The sequence below is a fragment of the Anolis carolinensis genome, chromosome 6 (assembly GCF_035594765.1).
Source record: "Anolis carolinensis isolate JA03-04 chromosome 6, rAnoCar3.1.pri, whole genome shotgun sequence".
Taxonomy (NCBI): Eukaryota; Metazoa; Chordata; class Lepidosauria; order Squamata; family Dactyloidae; genus Anolis; species Anolis carolinensis.
In genome coordinates, this window is record NC_085846.1 from 29,662,306 (window position 1) to 29,679,518 (window position 17,213).

At 43.9% G+C, this 17,213-nt stretch overlaps 1 protein-coding gene across 3 annotated transcripts in view; it reads right to left on the reverse strand.

The window, feature by feature from the left end:
* The window catches only part of LOC100566752 (signal transducer and activator of transcription 5B), a 107,422-nt gene that overhangs the window by 22,230 nt on the left and 67,979 nt on the right, over nucleotides 1–17,213 (reverse strand). For 2 of the 3 annotated variants that reach the window (XM_008113411.3, XM_062958018.1), the window contains 6 exons: nucleotides 13,827–13,964; nucleotides 4,274–4,430; nucleotides 4,025–4,114; nucleotides 2,854–3,028; nucleotides 2,402–2,532; nucleotides 2,116–2,267 (listed from right to left, as the gene is read on the reverse strand). In XM_008113411.3, coding sequence (XP_008111618.1) covers nucleotides 2,116–2,267; nucleotides 2,402–2,532; nucleotides 2,854–3,028; nucleotides 4,025–4,114; nucleotides 4,274–4,430; nucleotides 13,827–13,954 — 833 coding nt within the window. In that variant the 5' untranslated portion in view covers nucleotides 13,955–13,964. Of the gene's footprint in view, nucleotides 1–2,115; nucleotides 2,268–2,401; nucleotides 2,533–2,853; nucleotides 3,029–4,024; nucleotides 4,115–4,273; nucleotides 4,431–13,826; nucleotides 13,968–17,213 lie in introns of all 3 variants that reach the window. The other variant, XM_016994596.2, reaches the window with a different exon arrangement.

The following is a 17,213-nucleotide window of genomic DNA, read 5'->3' on the forward strand; positions in this document are numbered from 1 at the left end:
ACATATACATGAAACAGCTGAGAGAGGTCGTCCAGAGTTTTGGAGTTCGGTGCCACCTATATGCAGATGATGTCCAACTCTACTACTCCTTTCCATCTAGTATCAAGGAAGCTGTTCTGACCCAAAACCAGTGCCTGTCATCAGTAATGGACTGGATGAGGGAAAACAAATTGAAACTTAATCCAGCCAAGACAGAGATACTCTTGGTCAGTCAGAAGGCAGACCAGGGAATAGGGATTCAACCTGTGCTGGATGGGGTTACACTCCCTGTAGTGCCCCATAAAGACCCTCACTGTTTACCACTAGTTAAGACCTTTTCAGTTAGAGAGATTAATATTTTATGTAGTTTCTGGTGGATTAGTTTAGACAGCCTCTTTGCATTTGAAGCCTGTCGCCCTGCCCCTTTAAGAATCCCCTCAGGGGCAGAGCCTCAGGCAAGGCACTTCTGGTTTTTGGAAGAGTCAGCCTTCCAGTACTGACTGGAAGGTGAAGAGGGAGGAAGGCCAGATATAGCACATCCAGTCGGAGCTGTATTCAAGTTCAGTCAGAGTTAAATATTGAGACCATCTTAGAGACAACTGAACACCATACAAGAAAGAGACAATAAGAAGAAATAACGATTCAAGAGCCTCAGTTCAGCCAGAACTGTATCTCTCTCTCAAAGACTTTACCTCTCCTCATAAAGACTTTGTAGGAGGAGAGAAAGTCTAAAATTTTTGTCAGTTAATAAATTCTTGTTTGATACAACTATATAGTCTCCGATCTGTTCCCTGTACAGCCAGTTCACCTTCCAAGTAGTTAAGATAGCGTGAGGGCAGAATGCTCCCCATGAAGATAAAGATTTGCAGTTTAGGGGTCTTCCTGTACTCAGCATTGAACCTGGAGGCCCAGGTATCGGCGGTGGTTGGGAGGGTCTTTGCACAATTAAAACTTGTGTGCCAACTGCGCCCGTTCCTTGAGAAGCCATATCTGGCTACAGTGGTACATGCCTTAGTTACATCCCATCTGGATTATTGTAACACACTCTATGTGGAGCTGCCTCTGAAGGGTGCATGGAAACTTCAGCTAGTTCAAAGAACTGCAGTCAGGTTGCTCACTGGGGATGGCCACAGGAAGCGGATACTGCCCCCTCCCCCCCTCCCGGTTGCAGAAGCTTCACTGGCTGCCAGTCTGTTACCGGGCATAATTCAAAGTGTTGGTTATGACCTTTAAAGCCCTAGACAGTTCAGGTCCAGGCTATTTGGCCAACCGCATCGCCTCATACGAACCTGCTCGGGTCCTGAGATTTTTAGGAGAGGCCCTTTTCTTGATCCCACCTTCAACTCAAGCTCGGTTGGTGGGAATGAAAGAGAGGGCCTTCTTGATGGCTGCCGCTCGACTCTGGAAGTCCTTGCACAGGGAAGCCAGAATGGCCCTCTCCCTGCTGTCCTTCCGGCAGCAGGCCAAAACCATTTTATTCAGGCAGGCTTTTAAAGATGAAGGTGTTTAAGATTAATTCAGGGGGTGCTGCGGTTTTTAACTTTGAATTTGTTTTAATAGTTTTTAACTGGAAATTTTAAATACTATTTCTATTTAAATGGTTATGCTAATGCTTTTATGTTAAGCCACTTCAGGAGAGATAAAGCAGGGTATAAATAAATATAACAACAACAACACAGCAAAGCTGCAAAGCATAAATTGTTACAAATTACTAAGCATGTCAGCTTTCTTTCTTTTAAAAAAATAAGTTTTCAGTCCTTCTTGCTTCACTAATGTTCTTGAAATGTGTGCCTGATGATTTAGAAGGGTGGTTGAATAACAGCTCCACTGGACAAAGCTTTAGCCTTTTGTGTAGCTTTTAGTTCCTCCTTGCCTTGCTTCCATAATTTATCTTTTCTTCTTAAAAAATTCTTGCTCTTTTTGGATTAACTTTGACTCAGTTTAGTATGTGGAATACACAGCCCAGTCTATCATTGCTGAATGCAAAAGGGACTATATAGCCAAGGGAAATGTGTTCTTGATCCTTACTATCCTTGTCCAAGATGATGCCTTCATTCATCATAATTTACCGAATGAATGAGACAGGCACTGCTTCATTCCCATTCTCATGCTTTCCAATTTGCCATCCTAACTTACCAGGCCTGCAGGCCATCCAAAGGGCCCTCAGGTGGCCCGCCATTTCCTGCTAGCTGCTGCCGTCTTTTCCACTGGATAAGTTCGTCATCCAGAATGATTGTCTGCTGTTTGCGGAGCAGGGCCAGCGTTTCCTGGTGTTTTTCAGCCAGCTCCTAAGGAAGAAAAAGAACAAATGTGCATGTGTGGTTAATAATCAGAAGCACAGTATCAAGATAAATTGAAGAAAGGAAGAAGCATGTTGTGGTTTATTGGAATTGCAGTGTGTTACTTGAATGTCAGCACTCACCACACGATATTGTTGCAACGTCTGTGCCTCCCGATGCAGCCAAGCTTCCAATGATGCCTTCTTCTGCTGCAAAGTAGGCTCACGGGTCATACGCTCCTGGGGGTTTAGCTGGGCCAACTGAGTAAGTTGGGCTGGAAGCAGGAAGAAGAAAGTATTACCTTCCCAGGTCACCTCATGCACTTCATAATGACAGAAAGACATTCTCAGCTGCTTATCAGTAATGTAGAAAAATCAGCTTAGGAACTTAAGAGGTGATACCCTCTGAGGTCCTTCACCTTGGCACTGTCCACTCTATAGTGACTGGTGAGGACTCATCATCATTTCAGACAAAAGTTTTCTTAACCCTGTCCAGACATGCCATGTGAATCTGCAATGAGCCTTACCTTGACTTAGCCAAAATCAGTGCACACAACAACTTGGGGGAATGACATTATGCCTTTCTACAATCATACCTTGTAGACGCAGGCTCTCTTGGTACTGGATAATGAAGTATTCCTGGGTCTGCTGAAGCTTTTTTAGCTGGTTCTCCGTGTCCTGTGTAACCAAGCGAAGCTCCTCAAAGGTCTGGTTAATCTGTAAGTGCTTCTGAGACAGGGCATCAGCTAGACTGCTGGCTGGAGAGGGGCTCTGTACATGTAGCAGCAGAGAGGGACAGAAAAACAGTGGTAATCACTACGATTTTTCCTTTATCCCACAACTTTTCCACCAGGTATGAGGTTATGCCTAAACCTTCACTGACACCAAATATGAGAACTACCCGAAATTTCATTGCAATCACCACAGCAGAAAGACAAGTCCATGCATTGGGAGCGGAGGGGGGCAAAGAAAAGTGAAGGTTCTCCTTTGTCCCCGTCTGCTACCCATGCATGGATTTGTCTTTTTGCTGTGGCCACCAACTGCAGCGGCCTCCCAGATGCCCTCATCTAGATGCCACCTATGTGAGCTATTATCCAACTTATATCACCCCTCTTTATTCACTGCTTTCACTACAGATACTGTGTCTGAATTCAAGCATTATAATATATGGCATTCCAGAAGGACACAATACTTTGCTAACTGAAATTGAATGTAACAAAGCAGAACAATTTCAAATACATTTAAAACATATCTCATACTCTCTTTCTCTCTTGTCCAAATTACTGCAGGCCTTAAACATCACTCATTATTCTGCATCTAACTTTCCCTGTCTCACGATTCTCATTCATTCATTCACTTCACTAAACCATAACTTTCTAACCAACTATACCACTTGCCATTCATAAGCCTCATTCAACCCCATTCAGACATTCCACCAAAGATTCCGCCCAGGCAGGAAGCAGCCAGGCTTTGAAGCTGCAAGGCTTTCAATGCTAATAAAGGTGGCCAATTGCAACATTCACACTTGCTTCAAATAGACAAGAGTTCTTTCTCTCACCCTGGACATTCCACAGCTATATAAACACCACTTGCCTAGTTTCCAACAGACCTCACAACCTCTGAGGATGCTTGCCATAGATGTGGACGAAATGCCAGGAGCAAATGCTTCTGGAACATAGCCATACAGCCTGGAAAACTCACATCAACCCAATGATTCTGGCCATGAAAGCCTTCGACAACACATTCCACCAATCACTTTCCACTTACATCTGTGGCCTCTCGAACCAGACGCTGCTCATGGTAGAGGATGTGCCGGATACAGCGCACCAATTCCAAAGGGCAGTGTTCATATGTGTTCTATAGAGAAAAGGAAGCAGCACAATGACATTTCAGGGTAGAAAGAATGGGAAAGAGTAGCAAGTGGCCCCACAGCCCACCCACACATTAGCAATCCTGAATGCAATGTTTCTCAATTATTTCCCAAATTTTACTATATCCCCAGAAGCTGAAACCCACCTTCAGCTGGGTGGCATAGTGACCCAGTTTGATCTTCAGAAGGAAGCCATCCTCACCAACTTGATGGTCTGCCTTCTTCTGCAGTTCCTGGATAAGTCCCTCCAGTAACTGAGTGGCTTTGGCACCCTCCTGGGGATTGTCCAGGTCAATTGAGTCCCTGTTAGATTAGATACAAATCAGGACTGCATGCATGACTTTCACAGGGCAATTTCTGCCCATGGGCCCTATCCCAAAATGAGAGAAGCCTGCCACAGGAAGATCTAGAGACTATCTAGCTCTGTAACTCATGTTTATGTCCCTGTGCATGATTTTAGTTAATCTGAAAGAACTACCATTCCCCAATTTCTTACAATCAGTAATTCCAATTTGCAATTTCTTCATTAGGAGGTATTCAAATCATATAGAAATTCATTCATTTGGCAGCTAGCTCAGTGTGCATAATCACATGACACTAAGATAGGGCACAGATTTTTCTCATTACCTTTCCGCTGCATCAGTGTCACAAATGTGTAAAGAAACTGTTATGATTGAGCCTCATGGCTCTGTTACTGACAGACGTGGGCGTAAGACTCCTCGAGAGTCAGATACTCTCGAGGAGCGAGAAAGAAAAAGACTGCGAGACATTTTTGCAGCACCATCTGACGAAGAGTCTTTTGAGGGGTTTACGGAGAGAATGGAGGAGGGGCTGGTTAGCTCAGAGGAGGATGAGATGGATTGGACTCGGGTGAGGGAGGAATTGGGTGCCATTGGCCATGATGGGATAGAAGATGAATGGGGACCTTCAGGATTAGACCCATGGTATAGCTGGAGGGATGGGACGGGATCCACAGCTGGAGATGCTGTGGGGCGTAGTCAGAGGTGTTCCAGCTCTGATGAGGAAAGTGATGAGGAAACGCCCGGGTTAAGGAGGACAGCTGACAGTGATGAGGATTTGTAACTGGCATAAAATGGGGCTTGGGAGCAATTGCAAATTGCGTTGGGCAAGGTAATCTGGACGAACGCTTGGGATCTGTGTGGGACGCTTTCCTGAAGACTGGTGTGTTTTCGTGTGCTGATACGTAAGTTGTTTTGGAATTCAGGGTCAGACGGCGGGAGGAATTGTGTGGGCATTTGTTTGTGCAAACCTGTGCTTACTCTTATTAGCTTGACCTTCCGTCGTCTTCTTGACGGACGCCATCTCCTGCTTTGAACACTCGGACTGAACTGACCACGGCTTGTCTTCCCCCTTCTTGGACTTGGAATCTACAAACGTCTGCTTCTGGCTTTGATCTACGGAAAGGAACTGGTCTACTCTACTGCTACAATCCTTGGCTGATCTGTTCGTGTTGGAAATCCTGTCTGCTGTGTGTGTGGGAGCGACGCAAGTTACTCTAAGCACAGTGTTGGCAGCAGAGAGGAATCTGCTGCCAATTAGTTGCATTCTTTTGTATCTTTTGTTCCTCGGCTTTTGTTTTGTTTATCCCCAGGCTGAAGCAAGCAGTTTGTTTTTACCCGGATTAAACTCCGGTTTAATCCGGTTTATCTTTTGAACGTTTTTCCTTGTCCCTTTTTGCTCCTAAAGGCTAATACTGCCTGGCCCTTGTATTTTACGGGCATTTTTGAGTTCTGTAATCCAATAAACTCTGTTATCTTGAACCTTGTGGCGTTCTGTCCTTGACAGATTGCCCAACGCCCATAAAAAGTTTATTGCAGTAATAAACCCGTCAGGAAGACGATGGAGGAGTTAAGGGCCAAATTTGACCAATTACAAACGGCTTTTACCGTCAGCCAAGCAGCTCATGCTGTGAAAGGACATGTTTTGACTCCTGAACGCTTTGACGGAACCAGGTGCAAGTTGCCAACCTTTTTGGCACAAGTGGAGCTTTATTTTTCCCAGCTCAGTGCTCATGCTTTTCCTACAGACACTAGCAAGGTGGCATTTATTTTGAGTTTGTTGACCGGTCCCGCAGGACAATGGGCCACTAATTTAATTTTGGGAAATGACCCAGTCAAGGACAATTTGAATGATTTCAAAAAATTATTAACTGACACTTTTGGGGATCCTCTCCGCACGGAGAATGCTGGGTGGGCTCTGTATCGTTTGAAACAGGGAAAGGGGACTGTTTTGGATTATTTAAATAAGTTTAACTTGTATCGCCACCAGCTGGATTGGGGGGAAAATGCATTCATGCTTTTATTTACTGCTGGGTTAAGTGATATGCTCCAGGATGAATTAGCACGCTTGGAGCCGGCTGAAAATTGGGACGCCTTAGTAGCTAAGGTGCTGCGTTTGGACGCAAGGTTCGAGGCTCGTAAACACTCGAAAGCAATGTGTGCGCCACCCATGCATGTTACCAGGGCACCTGTGGTGATGGGGGAAGAGCCCATGGAGCTTGGGGTCTTTAAAAAGCTGTCTACAGAGGAAAAGAGCCGTAGGAGGCAGCTGGGGTTGTGTTTGTACTGTGGGAATGCTGGGCATTTTGCCAAAAACTGTAATGTGAAACCTTCTCAGCTTTCGGGGAAAAGGCCAGCCCTAGTGCGACGTGAGTCCAACGCACTAGGGCTCCTCAAGCAGTCGACTGAGGGGAGGAAGCATGTTTTCGTACCCATTACATTATCTGTTGGGGGAAGGGAACTTGTTTCTACTTTGGCACTGCTGGACTCAGGGGCTACGGTCTCTTATGTAGATATTGAGTTTGCTAAGAAGCATGGCATTCCTAGAGTGCGCAAGGCATGCGACGTGTGGGTGGAAGGAGCAGATGGGAGACTGCTGGAGACTGGGGTGGTTAACCATGAAACCTCAGCAGTAATGTGGGAAGTGCAGGGAGTAACGGGAACGTTTGTGTGGGATATTACGAGCTTGCCTAGATATGATGTGATCCTGGGGATGGATTGGCTAGCTGTAGTAAACCCACAAGTAGATTGGGCGACACGTAAATTGACCTTAAAGAGGCAGGATTGTTGCACTCTGAATGTTACTCAATCTGATATGGAGGGAGTGCCTGCTGAGTATGGGGAGTTCTCTGATGTATTTTGTAAAAGAGAAGTGGACAAATTACCACCGCACAGGCCATATGATTGCGCCATTAAGCTAGCAGAAGGTGCGAAATTGCCAGCAGGAAGGCTGTATGCCTTGACTGTACCGGAAAGGCAAGCTTTGCGGGAGTTTCTAGATGAAAATTTAGCCAAGGGGTTTATTCGCCCATCTAGCTCTCCAACTGCGGCACCAGTATTCTTTGTAGCCAAAAAGACTGGGGAACTTAGGCTGGTCTGCGACTATCGGATCCTAAACAAATATACCATTCGGGATAGGTACCCGCTACCTTTAATATCGGAACTGTTATCAAGGGTGCAAGGGGCCAAGGTCTTTACCAAGCTTGACCTGCGGGGGGCATATAACTTAATCCGTATACGGGAAGGGGATGAATGGAAGACGGCATTTAACACGTGTTTCGGATGCCACGAGTTCCGAGTCATGCCTTTCGGACTTTGCAATGCTCCTGCGGTCTTCCAGAGGTTCATGAACGATGTGTTCAGGGACCTAATTGACCAATTTTTAGTGATTTATTTGGATGATATCTTGATTTTTTCTAAGGACGAGAAAGAACATCGTCAACATGTCAAGCAGGTTCTGCACCGTCTGCGGGCTAATGGGCTTTTCGCCAAGGCTTCCAAGTGCGTCTTTCATGTGCCTGAAGTGGAGTTCCTAGGTCATGTAGTGTCAGGTAGGGAACTTAAAATGGACCCACATAAGGTTGACGCCGTCAACTCATGGCAGGAGCTTAAGACTAAGAAGGATGTACAAAGGTTCTTAGGTTTCGCTAATTACTACCGGGAGTTTATTCCGAATTTTGCAAAGCTCACGGTACCTCTAACGCAGCTCCTGCGTAAGAAACAGCCATTTGTGTGGGGGCGGGAAGCTCACGATGCGTTTCTACAACTTAAGTCTAGTTTTCAATCGGACAACATACTAACACATCCTGATGTTGACAAACCGTTCGTGGTAGAAGCGGACGCTTCTAGCTACGCGTTGGGGGCTGTATTGTCTCAGAAGGATTCCTCAGGGACCTTGCGTCCCTGTGGATTTTACTCGCGGCAACTAACACCCTTCGAGCAGAACTATACCATATGGGAGAAGGAGTTGTTGGCGATTAAGGTGGCGTTTGAGGTGTGGCGGCACTGGCTTGAAGGGGCGCGGCACCAGATCGTGGTCAGATCTGATCACAAGAATTTAGAACACTTGCAAACAGCAAAGAAGTTAAACCAGCGTCAAATCCGATGGGCTTTGTTTTTCTCCAGGTTTAACTTCAAGGTGCAGTTCGTGGAGGGGAAGGCAAACTTGCGGGCCGATGCTTTATCCCGTAAGCCGGAGTTTAAGACCAATGAGCAGGTAGTATGTCAGACCATCTTGCCTACTGCCTCTCTATGTGTTGTAGATAATGAGCTCGGGTTACATGACCAGATCCTTGAGGCTCAGAGGGATGATGTGTGGACTCAGGAGCAACTGATGCTGCTATCAGCAGGTAACCGTACAATACTGCCGCATCTACAAGATCAAGACGGAGTATTGGTACGCAGGGGGCAGGTCTACGTACCAGTGGGGGCCCTCAGGTTGGAGGTGATTAGAGCCCACCATGACGAACCCATGGCTGGGCACTTTGGCAGGTTCAAGACCGTACAGCTTATCACCAGGAGCTACTGGTGGCCAAAGATGCGGCAAGACATTCTGCGCTTTTGTGACAGCTGCGCTGTCTGCCAGCAGAGTAAGACGCCTGTTGGGCGCCCTAGAGGGTTGTTGTCGTCTCTACCTGTTCCTGAGAGGCCATGGCAAATCATTTCCATGGATTTTATTTCGGATTTGCCTAAGTCTGGGGGTTATACTTGTATTTGGGTGGTGGTGGATTTATTTAGCAAACTGGCTCATTTTATTCCTTGTTCAACCATTCCGGCGGCCCCTACGTTGGCCTTATTATTTACCAAGCACATCTATCGTTTGCACGGAGCACCCGAGGTGATTATTTCAGATAGGGCTCCGCAATTTGTGTCACGCTTTTGGAAACACTTCCATGAGTGCTTAGGGACTAAGTTAAACGTTTCTTCAGCCTTTCATCCGCAAACGGATGGACAGTCGGAACGGGTTAATGGGCTCTTAGAGCAGTATTTGCGTTGTTTTTGTTTAGATCAACCCACGGCTTGGGTGAAGTGGTTACCGGTGGCGGAGTTCGCTTACAACAATGCGGTGCACACGTCTAGTCAGCATACGCCATTTGAGCTAACTTATGGTTTTCACCCACGGGGAGGTGTGGCGCCGTCGACCAATGTGGTCTCTTCGGACCCTGTGTACCGCACTTCGGAAATGGCTGCATTGCATGATGTTGCCCGTCGCTTACTGTTGGAAGCTAAGGCAACGCAAAAGACTCAGGCTGACCGCCACAGGCAGGCAGGGGAGGAGTTGGAAGAAGGGGATTTGGTGTGGTTATCTTCCAAACATATTAAACAGGCTGGGGAAAAGTTTGCGCCTCGGTATTTGGGTCCCTTTCCTATCGTTAAAAAGATTTCTTCCGTTGCGTTTCGTTTGCGTTTACCGTCTAGTTTAAAGGTCCATCCAGTCTTTCATCGTTCGCTGTTGAAACTCGATACCTCCAGTCGTCGTGGTGCTATAGCGGAGGGTATCACTGCCACTTCTCCGCCATCGGGGGAGGAGGCCTTTGTGAGAGGGGATAGTGTTATGATTGAGCCTCATGGCTCTGTTACTGACAGACGTGGGCGTAAGACTCCTCGAGAGTCAGATACTCTCGAGGAGCGAGAAAGAAAAAGACTGCGAGACATTTTTGCAGCACCATCTGACGAAGAGTCTTTTGAGGGGTTTACGGAGAGAATGGAGGAGGGGCTGGTTAGCTCAGAGGAGGATGAGATGGATTGGACTCGGGTGAGGGAGGAATTGGGTGCCACTGGCCATGATGGGATAGAAGATGAATGGGGACCTTCAGGATTAGACCCATGGTATAGCTGGAGGGATGGGACGGGATCCACAGCTGGAGATGCTGTGGGGCGTAGTCAGAGGTGTTCCAGCTCTGATGAGGAAAGTGATGAGGAAACGCCCGGGTTAAGGAGGACAGCTGACAGTGATGAGGATTTGTAACTGGCATAAAATGGGGCTTGGGAGCAATTGCAAATTGCGTTGGGCAAGGTAATCTGGACGAACGCTTGGGATCTGTGTGGGACGCTTTCCTGAAGACTGGTGTGTTTTCGTGTGCTGATACGTAAGTTGTTTTGGAATTCAGGGTCAGACGGCGGGAGGAATTGTGTGGGCATTTGTTTGTGCAAACCTGTGCTTACTCTTATTAGCTTGACCTTCCGTCGTCTTCTTGACGGACGCCATCTCCTGCTTTGAACACTCGGACTGAACTGACCACGGCTTGTCTTCCCCCTTCTTGGACTTGGAATCTACAAACGTCTGCTTCTGGCTTTGATCTACGGAAAGGAACTGGTCTACTCTACTGCTACAATCCTTGGCTGATCTGTTCGTGTTGGAAATCCTGTCTGCTGTGTGTGTGGGAGCGACGCAAGTTACTCTAAGCACAGTGTTGGCAGCAGAGAGGAATCTGCTGCCAATTAGTTGCATTCTTTTGTATCTTTTGTTCCTCGGCTTTTGTTTTGTTTATCCCCAGGCTGAAGCAAGCAGTTTGTTTTTACCCGGATTAAACTCCGGTTTAATCCGGTTTATCTTTTGAACGTTTTTCCTTGTCCCTTTTTGCTCCTAAAGGCTAATACTGCCTGGCCCTTGTATTTTACGGGCATTTTTGAGTTCTGTAATCCAATAAACTCTGTTATCTTGAACCTTGTGGCGTTCTGTCCTTGACAGAAACTGAATACCGGTTTAGACATCATCCTTTCCCATCATTGCAGACTGGATGGGGTCTGCTGTTATCAAAATAGTTTTAAATACTTCATATGCTTTTAACTGTTTAAAAACATTCATCTTGTAATTTTTAAAAAGGCACAGCCCATTTCAAATGAGTTGCAGAAATGTTGTCTAAAATTTTAGACCCATAGAGAAAACAGCTTGAACATACATGACACATGCCCCTTTAGAGTAGTCCTACAGCTCAAATAATATTTTGTCTTTTCTCAGTCAGAGCAGATGAGGAAACCAAAATTGGGTAACAAGAAGGAGGCATCATTCATATCAAATAGTAAATAAGTGTCTTGGGAAATTCTAACTTACTTTGAATAAACTGCATAGTAGCACACATTCAGCACTAGATTTGGTTCCTCTTTCCAGAAAAGTGGTTAGCAAGCCTGAAATTTTTTGAACTGCATACAATCTGACATGTTGCTCCTAATTAACCCAAGATTTGTATCCTGAGAAAAAATTCTGGCCTGTTTGGGATCAACAAGCCAGGATCCTATAGGAAGCAAAATATTTTATGTATTTTTTTAATCTACTCACATTTCTGTAAAAAGCTAAGCAGAAGCAAGAGGTTTGACTAGCTCTCATGGTATGACAGGATTCACCAGCAATTCTTGTCTGTTGTTGTGAATCCAGCAAGTGAAAGGAAGCTGTTTAACATTAAAGCTAGCTGGAAATACTAATTAATTATATAATCCAGCAAGCGAAAAGAAGCTGTTTAACATGAAAGCTAGCTGGAAAAACTAATTAATTATAGAATCATAAAAACTCCAGCCATCACCCAAGTCAAAAAAGAAGCATAATTAAAGCCCTGGCAGACCATGCAAAGAATCTGCGAACCCCACCTCCTCCAAGGTGAACTAAACAACCTAACCTGGTCTCTACAGGCTAATAGATACTCCACCACAGACATCAGAAGAGCTGCAAGGCCAAGAACAAGCAACAACAGTAAAGACAAATATCCACCCAGAGGAAAAGTATTCTTACCATACATCAAGGGAATGACTGACCGCATAGGGAAGCTGATGAAGAAACACAACCTACAAACTATCTATAGATCCACTAAGAGAATCCAAAAAACGCTACGTTCAGCAAAGGACAAAAGGGACTTCTCACCTCTGCAGGAGTCTACCGTATAGCATGCAGCTGTGGACAAGGCTACATAGGGACCACCAAATGCAGCATTGCCCAAACACAAATCAAGGAACATGAAAGGCACTGCAGACTAACTCAACCAGAGAAGTCAGCCATAGCAGAGCATCCGATGAACCAATCTGAACATAGTATATTATTTGAGAACAGAGAAAAGCTGGACCACTCTAACAGCTATCATGTCAGACTACACAGAGAAGCCATTGAAATCCACAAACATAATAATAATAATAATAATAATAATAATAATAATAATAATAATAACAACAACAACTTTATTTTTATACCCCGCCCCATCTCCCCGAAAGGACTCGGGGCGGCTTACATGGGGCCTAGCCTGATAAAACAGTCAAATATCAATAATACAACAATAAAACAATTATATTATAAACATGTGGACAATTTCAACAGAAAGGAGCAAACCATGATGTTCAAAATGAACAAAATCTGGCTACCAGTATTAAAAAACTCTAAAATCAGAACAGTAAATAAAGAGCAACACTCTGAAAACAGAAGAATTACAAACATGAATCAATCAGGGGCAGCGAACACCGATGAACAAAGGATTCCCCCAAGCAGGAATGAAGCCTGCAAGGCCATCAAAGTGATTAATTGCAATATTCACATTGGCCTCCAACAAACAAGAGTTCGTTCTCCCACCCTGGACCTTCCAAATATATAAACCTCCCTTGCTCAGTTCTCCAATATACCTCACAACCTCTGAGGATGCCTGCCATAGATGTGGGCAAAACGTCAGGAGAGAATGCTTCTGGAAAATGGCCATACAGCCCAGAAAATGCACAACAACCTAATTATAGAATCCTTTCATGAGAGCTACGGAGCTAGAATGAGAGATTGTTTCAGAAATAGGGTTGTGTGTTTTCCAGGTTTGAAAAATGTTCTGAAAGAACTGTCCAAGAATTGTATGCCCGCTAAGCAGGCATCTACTATTTCCAGTAGTCTCAAGATAGCATTGCTGGAAGATGCAAAATGGAAGCAAGTGATTGATATGAGAATTAGCAACCAGTTAAAAATTTGGTTTGAGCTACAACACCTGGAAGGCACACAAAGAAAACCAAAGTAGCTTTCTTGGAAAACCAAAGTAGCTTGCCAGTCATGTGGAATGAAGGGCAAAATGCATGTTATCACAGGCCCATTGTGGTTCTAACTATGGGAGTAGGGCCTGCAATTTACTTTGTCAGAAATATCACCCCCATTTTAATAAGATGACATAAATTGCAGTTGAGGGGACTCTAACCTGGGCTAGATTGCATGAGAGGAAGCAAAGGGTTAAAATGCCACTCCTCCACAACAAAGTATCAATACAAAACAGAGTACCACAGATATACGTGGGAGGGGGCTGCCTACAAAATATACTATGCTAGCAGGTGATAGTTCCACAAAGTACAACAAAGGATTTGCTTCACTCATAAAGGATCTGCAATAAACTTGCAACCCCTAGTTCCTCTGTGAGGCTGAAGATGGCCCTGGACAGCTGGGCTGACTTACCATGGCTGGCTCTCAATCCACTGTGAGAGGTAATGGCGGACCTCAATTGGAAAGTGTTGGCCATACAGGGCTTGCATCTGTCGCAGGGCATCCCCCTGCAGCTGTTGGGCTTGGATCCACACTGCCATAGTTCAGGGCCTGCTGAAGAGAAGGTTTGTTAATACTACATAAATGTGACATAATAACTCCATGTTTGTTGTACCCCACCTTGAGCAGCAAGGAGAGAAGAGTTATAAAATAATAATAATAATAATAATAATAATAATAATAATAATAATAATAATAATAATAATATACACAGCAAGATTAGTACACAGCAAACAATATCACTATGCTGATTTTTATAATGGATCACATGTTGGACACTTCCCAAATGTCTAGGATTATGTGATGTATGGGTGAATAATGCATGCACATCTGAGTAGCATGGCCTTTTGCAGCTGACAGATGGTAATTTTATCAGTGCCAATTGTTTTCAAATGCTGGCCAAGGTCTTCAGGCATTGCACCCACTGGGACCACCGTTACTGGACAGTTCGATTTTTAAATCCTTGCATTGTGTTAGCTTTTCCAATTGCTTCTCGGTAATCCTGCTGTCGCTTGGGATTGCAACATGGATGATCCATACCTTGTTTTTTTCCACGATCGTGAGGTCAGGAGTATTGTGCTTCAAAACTCTGTTAGTCTGAATTCGGAAGTCCCTGTAACTTTCAGGCTTGTGATCCCACCAGTTCTTTGTCAAGGGCAGATGGTATTTGTGGCACAAGTTCCAATTATTATTATTATTATTATTATTATTATTATTATTATTATTATTATTATTTTATTATGACACAGCAAACAAGATAGATATGCTGGATTTCATATCACAAAATCACAAGTCGAACACTTCCCAAGCATCTACGACTGTGTGATGTATTTTCGGATGATGCGCGCAGATCCCAGCAGGGTGGTCTTTTGCAGTTGGCAGATCGTTTTTGTCAATGTCTATTGTTTCCAAATGCCGGCTGAGATCTTTTGGCACGGCACCCAGTGTGCCCATCACCACCGGGACCACCTGCACTGGTTTCTGCCAGAGTCTTTGAAGTTCAATCTTGAGGTTTCCCCCCCCCCCCACACACACACACACACACAGGTGCCACCTTGACGTGGTGGTGGGGGGGGGCTTAACCATTCCGAGGACGCTGAGGGCTGTGCTGGCGGTAGTGTAACTACTGGCAGGTCCAACCAAGCCAGAGAGGCCTCAGCTGAGGAATGGAACCAAGAGCACCTAACCCATTAACATTATGGAGAATCAAACCAAAACAAAGTCTATACTGGCTCGGTCGTCGCCCAGGATAAAAAGGACCGCGGTGGATGCTGCTGATTCTGGACATCCATTGACAAGTGGGCTACAGAATCATCAAAACCCAAATGAACAGTCACAGAAGCGGCAGAAATATACAATGCCAGAAAACTGCACAATAATAATAATAATAATAATAATAATAATAATAATAATAATAATAATAATTAATTATTATTATTAATTATAATTATTAATTATTAATTATTAATTATTATTATTTTATTGTATGACACAGCAAACAAGATAGACATGCTGGATTTCATTTCACAAAATCACAAGTCGAACACTTCCCAAGTGTCTAGGACTGTGTGATGTATTTTCGGATGATGCGCGCAGATCCCAACAGGGTGGCCTTTTGCAGTTGGCAGATTGTAATTTTGTCAATGTCTATTGTTTCCAAATGCCGGCTGAGATCTAGATCAAGGTGGGAAAAGTGCAACCAATAGGCCACATGTGGCCCCTACAATTTTTGTATGCCCCCAAATGGCCTTTAAACAGCATTTGCCATGTTGCTGGGACTTCTTGGGCCATTTTAGGGTCAGGAGAGGCTTTTCAAAAAAGGAAGTAAACAGAGGGTGATTTACAATCACTTTCTGTTCTTTAAAAAGATATATCCTAAAATGCCTTGAGAAAGGGAAACCCAACAAAACTGCTTTCTATGAGTAAAAAGGGTTCAGTTTTTGTTTTGTTTTTTGACGGGGGAGATGCAGCCTTAGAGTTACTAGGGGGGTTAGCCCCCTAGCCTCCCCACAACTTGCCCGCCTTTGTTTTAGATTCATGCATCCTTAGCCTGTGCTGCTCTGGACTCACTCCAATCTCCTATTATAGATTAAAGCTACGTATGCAGAATGTGTAGCGCCTTATGATGCATCTTTGTATAGATCAAATACAGTTGTGTAGAAATACTCAACTTCTTTTATAATTATTTAATTATTTTATTTTAACCATTTCATCCTTTTCTTCCCAGAAAAGCTGAGGGAAAATAAGTCTAGAGTGGGTGGATTATGGTACATCTATAGTGATTATAGTCCAGAAGTAAAATAGTTATGCTTATTATGTGGTGCAAATTTTTCTCAATCATGAAATCTGAATTATAAATTGCATCTTTAAAATTGAGACTATGATAGTGAAGAGCAAGGTTTGATATTTAATGCAAGAAATATTGTAACTTATTCTTACTGGGTTGAACTATTTCATTATCCTGAAGCAAATGATGGAAGATTGCTTGATAGGCAGATCTTAGAAAACTTACTTTTTACATTACTGTGATGAAAAAGTAACTTTTTTGGAGTTTGTTGACAACAGAATGGAAGACAGATACAGTCTCCCCCCCAAAATTGAGAATGATGCCAGGAAGAGGTGGGAAGTACATTGCTTATCTTTCTACAATTCTAAGTCTGTTCTCATTGATCTGCATTCTTTAAGCTAAAAGACCCTTTCTTTACGTTCTAGTAACTGATTGTACAATCTGCCCACTGCATCCACAGATCCTGCATTCACAGATTCAACCATCCACATTGTGAAAATGTTTTTTAAAAAGCAAACTCTCAAAAGCAAACCCTGATTTTGCAATTAAATTAAAAGATACAATTTTATTAAGACAGTATACATAATGTGACTTGCACATCCATGGATTTTGGTATCCATAATGAGTCTTGGAACCAAATCCCAAAAGATAACAAGGGACCACTTTAGTTTTTAAATGTTGTGTGAGAGAAAAAGAGAATGAAAGAGAAAGAGAAAAAGAGCAAGGGAATGACCGTGCTCACAAGCACATTGTGTATGTTCTTCAAACTTCCTGTCAATTTAATGCTGCTCTATAAATTTCATAGGTTTTTTTTTTAAGGCAAGGACTATTCAGGAATAGTTTTCCCAGTTCCTTCCTCTGAAATATAGCCTACAGTACCTGGTATTCATTGATATTCATTCCCACCAAAGTACTAAATAGAATTAACTCTACTTATGGCATCTGCTGCCTTTAGGTTAGTGGTTTCCAGCCTTTAATCCTCCAGATGATTTGGACTTCTACTCCCAAAATTC